The sequence below is a fragment of the Muscardinus avellanarius genome, assembly GCF_963383645.1.
Source record: "Muscardinus avellanarius genome assembly, chromosome: 4".
In the NCBI taxonomy this organism is placed as follows: domain Eukaryota; kingdom Metazoa; phylum Chordata; class Mammalia; order Rodentia; family Gliridae; genus Muscardinus; species Muscardinus avellanarius.
The window spans coordinates 21,325,050-21,339,138 of NC_137789.1; the positions used below are offsets into that span (position 1 = coordinate 21,325,050).

The following is a 14,089-nucleotide window of genomic DNA, read 5'->3' on the forward strand; positions in this document are numbered from 1 at the left end:
CCTTTGGTTCAATCCCCAGTCTCACAAAAAAAAAGCAAAACAAAATAAAGTCAAATAAAAATAATAAAGTTAAAAGGGGTAAGATATGTACACAATAGAATTTTACTGAGCCATAAAATAGAACAAAATTACTTCACAGGGAAATGGCTAGAACTGGACAATATTATACTAAGTGAGATTAGTCAGTCACAAAAAAAGTAAGTAATCAATGCTCTCCCTAATATGTGGAAGCTATGGAGCAAAAGAGTTAAAGAAGGAACTCTAGACAAAGAAGAGACCATAGATGAGCAATAAAGGAAGCCTAAAGGGGGTGATGGGAAGAAGGCAGAGGGAAATCCCCTAATATACATGACGCACATTCACAAACATCAATCACTAAGCCAAATGTGAGAAGGAGGGAGGGGGAGTGGGGATTGGGGAAGGGCTGAGTGATGTGTGCATGTATGCCTCTACCGTCTTGTACTCATTAAGATGTATGACTACAATACACCAATAAAAAAATTAAAAGAGGGGTAGGGATATAGCTCAGTGGTAAAGTACCCCTGGGCTCAATCCCTAGTACCAAGGGGAAAATGCATTAATAAAGACTATTAACTAAATGTTAACAATGGTTACCTCCAAGTGTTAGAATTATAAGCCATTTTCTTTTATTTTTGCCAATCTGAATTTTCTAAACTTTAAACATTCAAGTTTTTTAGCAAAACAAAAACTTATCTCAAGAAAGCCAAGGATTCTAAAAACTGTAGCAGGTAGTGGAAGGTTACCTCTTTTTCATCCCCAGCCAGACCCTCTGTGAGCGGCGCGTAGAGGATCAGGTATCCTGTGGCCCCGGGTACTGCATCCCATTTGACACGCATACTATTCTCGGTCACATCGTACAGTTGAAGCTCAGAAGCCATGGGTAAAGCAACTGCAAGACGAGATTCATTTTAATGTTCAACCAATTTTAAGCATCCTTGAGAAAAACAGAATTATCCAGAAATAAGATCTGTCATGTTTGAGAGCCAAAAAGTAGAAAAGGCTTAGAATAAATGGCAAGTTCCTGGTTTGCACAATGCCCATGAAAAACAGAAAACACGGTCTCAAGTAGAATTCTAGGTCCTTCATAATGCCACCCTGCTGACTTGTCTAACCTTATTGTTGAGCTCGGGATTTTGCATATAGGTAGAGCTCTTCGTAGACCTTTCAGTGGGAGTGCCCATAGCACGTCTTCACACTCATGTGCTTACAAGTCCTTGGTTCACATACCCACCGCTCACAAGACTAAAGCATGCTTGAGATTAAAAAATGACCATGAAGGAAATTCTGGAAAGTCGGGGCATTAGTGTCCACTTTACAGATTGTCCCATCTAACAATCCTCACAAAATGATCACTGTAGTGCCTGGAACATTGTTCTTGGTATTCTTACCTTGCTCTTGTTCTATCAGAGGCAGAATTTTAGTTCAACTTTTCACTGTGCCTACAGTGTAATAAGAACTTTTAAAAGGCTGATTACTTTTAAAAAATCTTCTCCCGTGATTCTTTGAGTCCATATGAATGTGTGTACAAGTGCGCATGTGTGTGTGCGTGTGTTTGTGTATTAGGTGAATGTGTTCATTCATGGCCAGAGAAGGAAATGTTGGTCTGAAGAAGCTTGATATTAATAATGAAGGTAGATGAAACATAATTTTCTTGGTACTCTACTGGGCAGAAAATCCATAGAGGTCCTTCTCTGCTTATACTGACATATTTAAGCACAGTTCTTGGTTTGTAATAGGCATTTACTAATCATTTGTTTAATGAATGAAGGAATAATTCTGCTCTCTCCTAAACATACCAGAGCGTAATAACATCCATTTCAATATTTGGCACCTGGAATCCAAAGCCACAGCATGGCCCTGTACCGCACACAATGTGACAACTATTTCCTAGGATTCTGATTCAGGATGTCTATCAATTTGACTAGGGCAGTTCAGTTTAGGAAAGGTGACCCAAACAGTGCTACACAAGGAAACAGTGGTGTCAGATTAAATACGTACGTGTAGTTTCAGTTCCCCGAAGGCCTTCACTGGCAGTGTGGGCATAGACTGCAAAGACTGCTATCTGATACTCAGTTAAAGACATCAGGTTTTTCAGTACGATGGAAGACACACTTCCATCCACCACCACCTGTTTAAAGAAAAATTTGAGGAATGAGAGTATGGGTGTCTCACATGCAGAACTAAAACCCCAAAGTCAAATTACCTCCAACAAGAATTTTTCATTAGAGATATTATTTGTGCCACATCTTGTTTCCTAGTATGGCAGGTAACTCCCCTGACATGTCTACATAAAGCAATGAACCTTTTATGGAATGTTTCCCAAATTTTTTATTCATTCATATCTAATAAAACTTGTATCATTACTGGGATAATTATTATTCTATTCTCATCCACTTAATAATAGTAGACACATTAATTTTTTCCATGGAACTTTGGGACACAATTTAGAAAGTTTTAGTCATGAAAAAGATAGAACCCTTGGAAGCAGTCTGAATTTTTTCTTCCAGATGATTTAAAACTCCATCATCTACTTCTCTAACACTTAAGAAAAAAATCACAAGTCCTGCCATCATACAAAAGAAAATTGTGAAACATGCTAAGGTCAACCAGAGGTTAGAACACCAAAAGGAAATGGGAATTTCTTTGAAATTTAACTTATTCCCCGTGTACAGCTATATCACAGGTAGGGAATGGGAAGAATCTCACCATCTGGCAATAGGTGTTCTCTTCTGTGCAGGCCAAACTATGAAAAAATTTGGCATTCTGGCCACCTCTAATTTATTATGAATTTTCAATTGCACTAATGTCTACAAATGTTCAGGAAACTCCAAGCCCCAGAGGACAAGTTCATTATGTCACCACATAATTTTGAACATACAGACTTCATGAAGGCAGAAATATCAGACCACTCCCAAGCTGAAAAAATTTAATACCAAAAACGACTGGCCAGATAATTGGCTAGTGGTGGCTTTTGCTTTAGAACTTGTTAATTTTAAGAGGAAAAATAAGTTAGAAATGCCTACCCGACCCATTCTGTGAGTTATTTGATGGAGGAAAGAGAGAAGATGTAAATACCATGACTCAGAGAGGGGGAGAACAACATAGACATGCAGAAATATGTTTCAGTCAAATTATTTAAAATATTTGTACACATTTCTGTTTGTTCTAGTGTTTTCTAAAAGAAGTTTGGAGAATGAAAAGTATATTCTAAAAATGCTGTCTCCTTACCTCGTCTGGTTTTCCACCTCTGGTAGGGTAATACACAACTCTGTATTTTTCCACATTTCCTGGGGCATGTGTCCAGTTAACCATAAAGCTTCTGGCAGTGACTTCAGAAGTGATCAACTCTGTAGGTGGCCCAATGGTGGCAAGGGCTGAGGCTAAATTGTAGAAATATATCAAATAAATGTCTTTCCCCAAGTTACTTCTGTGAATCTAAGAGATTCCATTAGTCAGAAATGACTATTAATTTTAAGCTGCCTATTAGATTTTCATCTCTAGGTAAATTGAGTCAATTATCAATTCTAGGGACTGAAGATACAAACTTAAGTAAGAAATGGTCCTTGATTTCAAGTAATTTTTGTGAAGATATTATTAATAAATAATAAAAATGGGCATAATGGAACATGTGCATTTCTAAAGTTTCTCTTCTGAGCTCTTTAGAAGTCTTGTCTCACTTAATTCTTGGTAGTTATAATTATTCACCTTTTGTAGGTGAGAAGACCAAGGCACAATAAATATAATGAATTTGATCAAGTTCTCATCAGTAGCAAGTCTTAGAACTGAAATTTATATCTGAGCTCTTAACACAAGAGTATGTTTTTAGCATGAGAGGATCTAGCCTCCTTACTAAAGACTTCAACAAATGCCCAACATCTAAAAATGTACAAAGAAGGAAAAAGTGCTAATATATACTAAATGTTTACTCTGTGTCAAAATATGATGAAAGCATTTTGTGTATATTACATTCATTTTAAAGCAAATCGTTCTGAAAATATTTGGGACATTTAAAATTTCAGTGGAGAGGTAACAAAATGAAATAAATTTAAGAGAATTTGTCACAAATAGACATACTCTAAAATAATGGCTAGAATTCTATAAAGAAAAAAAATCATGTCATCTGAAAGAAAATGGAAGGACTCGGAGAACATTATGTTAAGTGAGATAAGCCAGTCACAGAAAGTGAAGAGTCAAATGTTCTCTCTACTCTGCTCAGGCTAGGGAGTAATTGGAATACTAGAGACTCCAGATAATGGAGGAGAGATGTCAGTGGAGCCAAGGAGGTGGTTTAAGAGAAGGGGATGGGGAAGACTGAGGTTCATTAATGGATGTATTACCATCAACTGTGGGTAAATATGTGAATACACCAATGTCACTTTCAGTATTTTGTATTGGGAAGGGGGTAAATGTGGAGGTGGGGGGCACCAAGTGTTTTGTGAATGTATGTTACTGCTAACACGATTTACATTATGATGTGAGACTATAATGCACAGATGAAAGTACATTATAAATAGGCCGGGCGTGGTGGCGCACGCTTGTAATCCCCGCGCTTGGGAGGCGGAGACAGGAGGATCGCGCAGGTTCGAAGCCAGCCGCGCTGGCGTAAGAGACCCTGTTTCAAAAATATAAAATAGGTCTGGGAGTGTAGCCCGGAGGTAGAAGGGCTTCCAGGAACCCCAGTACCACAAAAAAAGTACATTATAAATAATAAAATTAAATTAACTAATGGCTAAAAGATCTCAATATAGAAAGGAAATGAGTAAAAAAGCAGAAGTCTTAGATTCTTAAGAAGGAAGAAATGAGGTTTCCTTCTACAATGAATGGAGAATAAGGCAGGAATGTTTGTTTACACAGTTTTATTAAACTTGGTACCAGAAATTACAGAAAATGCAATAAGGCAAGAAAAAAAATAGAACTTATAGAGATAAAAAGGAAGCAAACTATCCCGACTTGTAGATATGACTGTTCTATACAGAAAATCAGCAAAAAAATGTAGTAAAAAAACTAGACTGCATGATATTAGAAGAAGTTAGTCAAATGGACCTAAGGAAACAGACTAGAGAACTCTGAAATAAATCCATATAAATTATGCCTGCCTGAGAGTTGACACACAAGGAATGTTCAATTTGAAAATGGACTATATATGTATGTATGTATATATATATATATATATATATATATATATATATATAGTGATTTCACCAAAAAGAACACAGAGATGGAATATAAGTATATGAAAAGCTACATGTTAGCCATGAGGAAAATGAAAAATTATAGTATTGCTACATACCTAAAATTAAAAAGAACTAGTAGCAATAACAAATGTTGGTAATAATTCAGAGAAACTGAGTCACTCATACATTGCTAGTGGGAACATAAAATGCTACAGCCACTCTGGAAATAGTTTGGCAGTTTCTTAATGAAAATCAAACCCAAGTAAGCATGCCAATAGGATAGGATCCAGCCATTGTACTCCTGGGCATTATTCCAGAGAAATAAAAACTTATGTTTATGTGAGAACCAATACACAAATATTCATAGTAGCCCAAAACTGGAAAGAATCCGGACAGCATTCATTGTGTGCTTGGTTAAACTATGGCACATCCATAGCATGGAAGATCGCACTGCAGCAGAAAGGAAAGAGCTGTTGACACAGGCAGCAACTTGGATGACTCTCCAGGGAGCTATTCTTCATGAGAAAAAAGGAAGAGCCAACCCTCAAAGGTCATATACTGCATAAGTTCATTTACATAATATTTTTAAAATGAGAAAGAATAGAAATGAAGAACAGATTAGTGGTTGTTAGGGCTTAAGGAGAGGGTAGGGAGGAAAAGAACTGATGGTGATTATAAATGGGCAGCAGGAACAATCCTTGAAGTGACAGAAACATTCTGTGTGTGGATGTATCTATGCCGGTATCCTGCTTGTCATCCAGTGCTATAGTTTTGCAAGGTGTTGCCACTGGGGGAAACTGGTGAGGAATACATTATCCCTTTGTTGGATTTTTTCTTACAACAGTATGTGAATGTACAATTATGTCAAAATTAAAAGTTTGCCTTAAGGGGCTGAGACAGGAGGATCGCAGGTTTGTAGCCAGCCTCAGGTACTTGGTGAGTTCCTCTGCAACTTAGTGAGACCCTGTTTTAAAATAAAGAATAAAAAATAGGGCTGGGAATGTAACTTGGCAGTAGACTGCCCCTGGGTTCCATTCATAGTACAGCAAAAAGAAGAAGTAGGAGGAGGAGGAGGAGGAGAAGGATGAAGAGGAGGAGGAGGAGGGGGGAGGAGGAGGAAGAGGAGGAGGAAGAGGAGGAGGAGAAGGTTTAAAGAAAAATTGACTAGTTTGTGTTTCATTCCTAATACCTCAAAAAGAGGGGTTACCTTAAGAAAGATGGTAACCTAGACTAATTATAGAACTAACTTAGGCATCCATAAAAAGGTGAATGAATAAGGAAAGTGTGGTCTATGCACACAATGGAATTTTACATAGCCATAAAGAATAACAAAACTATGCCATCTACACCAGAAAAATGGATGGGACTAGGGAATGTTATGCTAAGTAAGATCAGCCAGTCTCAGAAAGTGAAGGGTCATATGCTTTCACTATATGTGGAAACCAGGACAGGAAGCAAAAGGAACTGCAGTCAAGTGTGGAGAAAAAAACAGTAAAACAGTCAAAAGGAATCGGGAGAGAGAAGGGAGGGCAATGAGGATTGAGGAAACAACAGTTCAAATAAATCTACCTCCATACAAGGTTTCACTACCAATCTCACTAACATGATGGGAAAAAGGATGAGAGAAATAGACCAAATAATGTATTCATGTATGAAGGTATCACTTTGAATCTATGATGTTTAATTACACTGCATCAATGAATTATATTTAAAAAAAGGTTTACCACCCCCCCCCCCAGAAAAATCACGGTGGTCTAAATTATAACCAATGGAGAAAATCTAACCCTTCCATATCCGCACCCCCACAAAGCCTGCCAGCCTGCACCCTTTCTACTCTGATGGTTTAAGTCTTAGGATCAAAAGGAGTCTTAAGAAAGCCAACATGAAGAATGGCAATAGATTTCCTAGCCCAGGATAGACTTTTGTGCATGGTGATGCTGCGCCCACAGGACCACGGTGTCGCTCACTTGCCTTTGATCTCCCGGTCCTGCTCCTCCACTCTGGAGCACACGGTCCTGGTCAGGCTCTCCACCACCGTGTGCATCAGGTCGAACTCGGCAACGTTGTACACGTGAGTGCTGTCGGGTTCCGACGCGATCTCCTGCAGCTCATTTACATCTGCGTTTTTCACCCCTGGTGTGGAGGACAACAGGGAAGACAATCAGGCCTGGGAAAGAGCAACTACAATGGGCTTAAACTGACCCAGTTGGTCTCCACTGCAACCAAGCCATGGCTACTTGGTCAATGGTGTGCTAAATAATGAAAATTTTTACTTTAAACACACATACATGCTGGGCATGGTGGAGCATGCTTGTAATCTGAGAGTATCTGAGAGGCTGAGACAGGAAAATCGCAGGTTTGCACCAGCCTTAGCTATTGAGTGAGGCCCTCTGCAACTTAGTGAGACCCTGGTTCAAAAGAAAGAATAAAAGATAGAGCTGGGAGTATAGCTCGGAGATAGAATGCCTCTAGGTTCAATTCCTAGTAATGCAAACACACATAAATGCAGGTGCCTGTAGTTTGAGGCCTGGGCTATACAGGGAGACCCTATTGCAAATGAATGAATGAATGAATGAATGAATGAATGAATGATAAACACACATAAATTGATGAAATGAAAAAATGTAGTTAAATCTTTTTTCTGTTATATAAGAGAAAGAAATACCTCTACTTTTAACAAATTACATAAGAAGAAAATAAACAAGAAAAAGGAAGGGTAAGAATATACATATTTGACAACACAGAATTTATCATGCGCCTGTGTTCTGATAAACAGAGTCTGGGACTCCTTCCTATCTCTGTACCGGTTTGGTTACTTTCCCAAAACTGCTGATAGACCCATGCTCTCGGATCTTTTGGGAAGCACCTGCTATTTTAAAAGAGACATGTTTCATTCTGAATTGTTTTCCTAAAACTCAGCTTCTGAATCCTTCTTATGTGATTAGATAGTAAGTTTGCTCAGTACATCCTAACGGCAAGCTTGCTTAGTGAAACTCCGTGCTGTCTTGTACGAATGTCACAGAAACAATAAGAATTAAGCCAGTATTCTACACGATCAAAGTGCCGAGTTTAAAATTCTGCCAAATAAATTTAATTGAGAGATACTCCTAGAATGAAAATTCTATACATTTAAAGTTATTATTACGTAGTACTAAGCCAAAGATAAAATTCAGGGAAATTTGTTTTTCATGTACTCAAATACAATTTACTTTGTATTAACCACTACAATTTTTGCTAGTGCAAATGGGTAAGTTCTGGTCTTTCCAGAATATCTATTGAATTTCATTGTCTAAGGCCAAGTACAGTGTTGTATCTCTCTGATATATCAGGGAATAGAGCAAAGAAAGAGAACAGTGGGTGCTGAAACTTAAAGTGTACTCACTATACCTCAAGCACTGTAGTGGATATTATTACTATTATTTTTAACACTTCCAAAGTCTATTATCCACATAGTTACAGCATTAGCAAAGAACTTTGTTTACATTTGCAGAACTGGTCTTCTTCCCTGCCTCTTCCTTCCCCTGGTGTTCCCTAACTGCAAACCAGTAATCAGATGAGGACAGCTTGACTGGCCACATAGATCTTAAAAAGAAAAGAAAAAAAACTTAAGCCGGGCGTGGTGGCGCACGCTTGTAATCCCCGCACTTGGGAGGCTGAGACAGGAGGATCGCGCAGGTTCGAAGTCAGCTTCAGCTACTTAGTGAGGCTCTCAGAAACTTAGTGAAACCCTGTTTCCAAAAATAGGTCTGGGAGTATAACCCGGAGATAGAAAGCCTCTGGGTTCCACCCCCAGTACCACAAAAATAAATAAATAAATAAATAAATAAATAAATAAATACATTAAGAGACAACTTTGAAACTGGCCCACATGCTATATAGATTACAAGGCTGTGATGCCAGCTTCACTAGTACCTTTCCTCCTTTACGACCACCAAGACCAATGTTCGGATCTGATGGGAAAGGGAACTGGAGGGTCTGTAGTGGATATTATATATTAATGTATGTAGTCATTACAATCAACAATATGAGCTCAGCATTATCATTTTTGCCAATTTACAGTTGAATAAACATGCATAATAATGTTATTTATCTTGCTCAGGAATACATAAATATTGAATGTACAACTGGGATTCTACTATATGGTAATACTGCCTCTCAGAAAATCATCTGATAAGCCAGGAGTGGTGGCGCACGCTTGTAATCCCAGCGCTTGGGAGGCTGAGACAGGAGGATAGCACAGGTTCGAAGCCAGCCTCAGCTACTTAGTGAGGCTCTCAGCAACTAAGTGAGACCCTGTTTCCAAATAAATTATAAAATAGGGCTGGAGGTACAGCCCGGAAGTAGATAGCCCCTAGGTTCCATCCCCTAGTACCACACAGACAAAAAAGAAAATCATATAAAAGTAGAGATAGAAAAAGCAAGCTCAAGGTTGGGTTTTATGGATGTAGAGTAGATTTCTCTTCCATGGCTTTCAGTAGACAAGGAGGATTTCTTTGTAAATCTCTGTCATTTCAGTCATCTGGGGGTATTAGGAAAAAATACTTTGGAATTGAGGAGGAGAGGTGACCTGGGGCCACTAGAGCTTATTCTCGGATGAGTAGCTGGGCCAACTGATTTATGTTCCAATCTCAACATTATCGAATAACAAAGCACAAGCTGTCTCTGAAATATAACACTTAGGAGCATATAAGAAAACAAATGCTGCTGATTTCCAGGTAATTTCCAGAGAAAACGTTCAAATCATATCTGGATGAGTTCACTTCACGTGTTTAAAACCCATCCATTCGTTATTAACAAGAGCAGAGCTAATCCCCCATTAAGTTAAGTCTTCTGCTGAGATTTCCTTTGTTGGACAAGAGATAAGAAAATTAAAAGTAAGTCTCTGTGATGATTCTTGCCTTAGGTCTTCAGGAGAGAGAGCCCCACGTACCCCACCCCCCCAATCCTTTCTTTCCAAGTGAATACCAACTACATGGAAAAGACAGGAAAGGGTCATCACAACTTGGAAGGAATTCACTTTGTAAGAATTTTGCTTTGCTCATCTTTGTGTTCCAATGCCCACTTCAGTGTATGACACATAGTAAAGAAGAAATCTTCTTGAAAGAAGCATTTCATAAATCCCATTTTCAGTGGCATGTGTAAAAGTGGATCAGAGACCTTTTTTTTTCTCTCACTGAAAGATGTACTAAAGATACTTCTTCTTTGTATGGGGAAGTGGTCATGGAGATTGAATTCAGGGGTGTTCTACCTCTAGCCTATATGCTAACCTCATTTTATTTTTTATTTTCCAACAGGTTCTCACTAAGTTGCTGAGGGCCTCGCTAAATTGCCGAGATTCGAGCCTGCAATCCTCCTGTCTTAGCCTTCCATGTATTGGGATTACAGGCATGTGTCACCATGCCTGGATTATTTAATGAACATCTTAATGTACTACTTAAGATTCACATTACTTTTAATCTTTAGTGTCATATTTAAGATGTACTATCTACATGTTAATGCCAAGAAAACTTGAATCAATTCCCAGGACTAAGTTTCATATTTATCTTTAGGACTGAAGTTATCATATGGTTGAAGGTCATCTACTTTATTATCCATTTAAGTTCCAGGAGTGAGCTGGTAAATATGGTAAGTATTTATCAGTCGGCTTTCTACACTAATTCTCAGTGTTTGCCAATTCCTATAGTGTAAATACCTAACTGTGATTTACTTCAAACTATCAATGTGAGGTCACACTGCGCATATGTGAGAAGAGAGGTGCACAGCTGCTCCTGCATGCTCTTAGGAGCTGGTTCTTGTATGCTTCTGAGGGGTCACACCCACCTTCCCCTCCACACATGCATCCATATGCATTACTAACATATAATTTGAATGCAATATATTCTTAATTTCTTCTCTAGATTTCTTTTGCCCTTTCTTCTGTGAATGAAAGGTGTAGCAGTAAAAGCTGTATTACTACAGGATAATACGTCCCTTTTTGCATAAAAATAACAGGCTTCTCTTCCAGGAGCATTTGATTTTTAATATTAAGGGTAATATTGCTACCTTAGGAATTCATTCGACCATCAAATCATTCTACAACCATTCGTGGGACATTTACGTGTCTACACTAGTTTAGGTGATGGGAGTGGCAGATGAAGGGGATGCAACCTTACCCTTTAAGGAACTCATTCGGACGTGCTTTAGGGATGAGGCACAGAAAGAGTAAACAGCACAGTTTCCAAAGCTCCTGCAGCTGTTTTTAGACAATACTTGGCTGGACACCAGTAAGAAATAAGTCCTGAAAAAATGACTAATCAGAAACATACTCTGATGGAATAAAACATCTAAATAGGGAAACCTTTAGGATTTTTCTCCAAGAGAAACCTACCGATACACAAGGTGAAGAGATTCCAACAGGCTTAACCATCGCTTCTCAACCCTTGGGTGATTTTTTTTTTTTTCAGTACTGGGTATGGAACCCAGGGGCATTCTGCTTCTGAGCTACACTCCCAGCCCTACTGTTTTTTCTTTATTTTGTAACAAAGGCTCACTGAGTTGCAAAGGGACTCACTAAGTAGCTGAGGCTGTTCAAGAACTGTGATCCTCCTGTCTCAGCCTCCCAAATGCTGGGCTTACAAGCTTTTGCAATCATGCCCAGCTGGGGTGATGTTTTCAAGGTACAGATATGGATACATGTTTAAATAACAGTTTCCAGTTTCCTTCTCCTTGGATATTTTAATTTAGAAGGACTACAACAGGGCCCCGAGAATCTGTACTTTCCCTGCACCCAGTATGTCTCCCCTAACTGGTATAGAATTGCAAGGTGAAGAGGGTTCTTTTCTAATAGAACTATCTCATAGAAAGTTCATGAAGCAGAGACTGCACCATACTCTTGATAATTATAGGAAAATAAACACATTTTAATTGGACTATAGACTGAGAGCAAACTGAATATGAAAACAAATAAAACAATAAACTGGACCCTTTATAATAACTTATTTTAAGATTTTAAATGTCTTTGGCTCTCTGCTGTGGCCTTTGCTATGGAGGTTTGATTTGTATATCAGATTGCTTGGGAACCAGGCTTATATTTCTGTTCAGAAAAATACAGGTCTCTACTAGATAAGACTTTCCCAGGGCCAAAGAAGGTAAATATTTTAATCAAGATAAAAGTTAATGAAGTTACATTATGTAAATATTTTGTAATTATTCTCAAGGTATATCATATAGACTTTTCATAGATATATAAAAAGGTATGTATATGCACAAACATACATATACATATATATTTATATATCCTTCTCTACAAGAACACTTTATACAGGAATAGTTTCTTTTTATAATAATTATTAATGCATATAAATTGTGCATATTAATGGTTTTGCTATGATGTTTCTATATATGTACATATGATACATTGATCATAGCCACACTCCCTTCTACAGGGTCAGTTTTAGTGGTACTGGGGTTCCTGGAAGCCCTTCTACCTCTGGGCTACACTCCCAGACCTATTTCATACTTTTTTTATTTTTGGAAACAGGGTCTCTTAAGCCAGCATGGCTGGCTTCGAACCTACGCGATCCTCCTGTCTCCGCCTCCCAAGCACGGGGATTACAAGCGTGCACCACCATGCCCGGCTTACAGGGTCAGTTTTTAATCAGTAATATTGCAGATCTGAAACTTCCTGATTCCTTGAAATAGCTGTATGACTATCTCTTGAAAATAATAAATTGGGCCGGGCATAGTGGTGCACGCTTGTAATCACAGTACTTGGGAGGATGAAGCAGGAGGATCACAGGTTCGTGGCCAGCCTCAGCTACTTAGTGAGGCCCTCTGCAACTTAGTGAGACCCTGTTTCAACATTTAAAAAATAGGATTGGGTGTGTAGCTTGGAGGTAGAATGCCCCTGGGTTTAATTCCCAGGGGAATAAAAAAGAAAATAATAAATTGGTTTTACCTTATATAACCAGAAAAGAGCCAGCTATGAAGTGACCCTAAATAAAATGTCCTGGCTAACTCGCTGGTGAAAAACATTTGCCTGACCTTTACATGCTATATCATGCTCTTCAAAATGTTTTATATTTGATATCCCACCTAGACATCCTGACACTGTGGGGACATGACAATTTGCTTCTCCTTTTAAAGGCTAAGGAGGATGGGCTCAAATAGCACAGCTGACTAGAGGAGCCAGGCCTCGCTAATGCTCAGGTCTATGGCTTTGCAGGAAGAGAACCTCGTGTTGCGTATTGAGTTAGCTGGCGTGTGTCTGTGCCCACAGTGGAACAGGTCATAAGGAACGCCTACCTATGGCAAAGAGTTCTACACCGGAGTCACGAAGGCTTCTGGATGGTGGAATGATATCATCCTGGGATTTTCCATCTGTGATTAAAATACCAATTTTGGAGACTCCTGTCCTTGATCCGGCTTCTGGTTTAAAGCTATTCTCGAAAATGTAGTTCAAAGCAAGACCTGAGAAGAAAACAAGAAGAAAATAGATACAAACCAAACATCTCTAATAAAAAGCCAGCTAAGTCAGCAAAATGCAACCACAAGACGGAGAAGTCATTGAGCTAAGAGAGTTTTTATTAGATGCAAACCTTGGTTTTTACGAAAGACTTTGTTCTTGGTGATTCTGATGAAAAACTAAAATCTACTGAAATAAAGGTCATAAAAATAATTGACTCCTGCATCATTTCAGATGACAATATAATACATTCTTGCTCTTTCCTTGGATTCCTTTTGTTCTTTTTTCTCAGAGTGGATGAAAATGTTTCGGTGATTGCTATATTATTTCAAGAGTAATACGCTTCGCTTATTTGAATAATAGCAGTGTATTTTGCTTACTTGTATCTTCCGTGAGCACTTTGACTTTTAGTACTAAGGGTCACGGTGCTATCTTAAAAATCCTTTAGGAC

General features: G+C 38.5%; 1 protein-coding gene across 5 annotated transcripts in view; it reads right to left on the bottom strand.

Annotated features, from left to right (window-relative positions):
* The window catches only part of COL14A1 (collagen type XIV alpha 1 chain), a gene marked incomplete at both ends in the record, with an annotated part of 205,215 nt that overhangs the window by 143,115 nt on the left and 48,011 nt on the right, over nt 1–14,089 (bottom strand). For all 5 annotated transcript variants that reach the window (XM_080694909.1, XM_080694908.1, XM_080694907.1 and 2 more), the window contains 5 exons: nt 765–910; nt 2,020–2,149; nt 3,250–3,401; nt 7,167–7,328; nt 13,479–13,643. In XM_080694909.1, the coding sequence (XP_080551035.1) occupies nt 765–910; nt 2,020–2,149; nt 3,250–3,401; nt 7,167–7,328; nt 13,479–13,643 (755 nt within the window). The remainder of the gene's footprint in view (nt 1–764; nt 911–2,019; nt 2,150–3,249; nt 3,402–7,166; nt 7,329–13,478; nt 13,644–14,089) is intronic.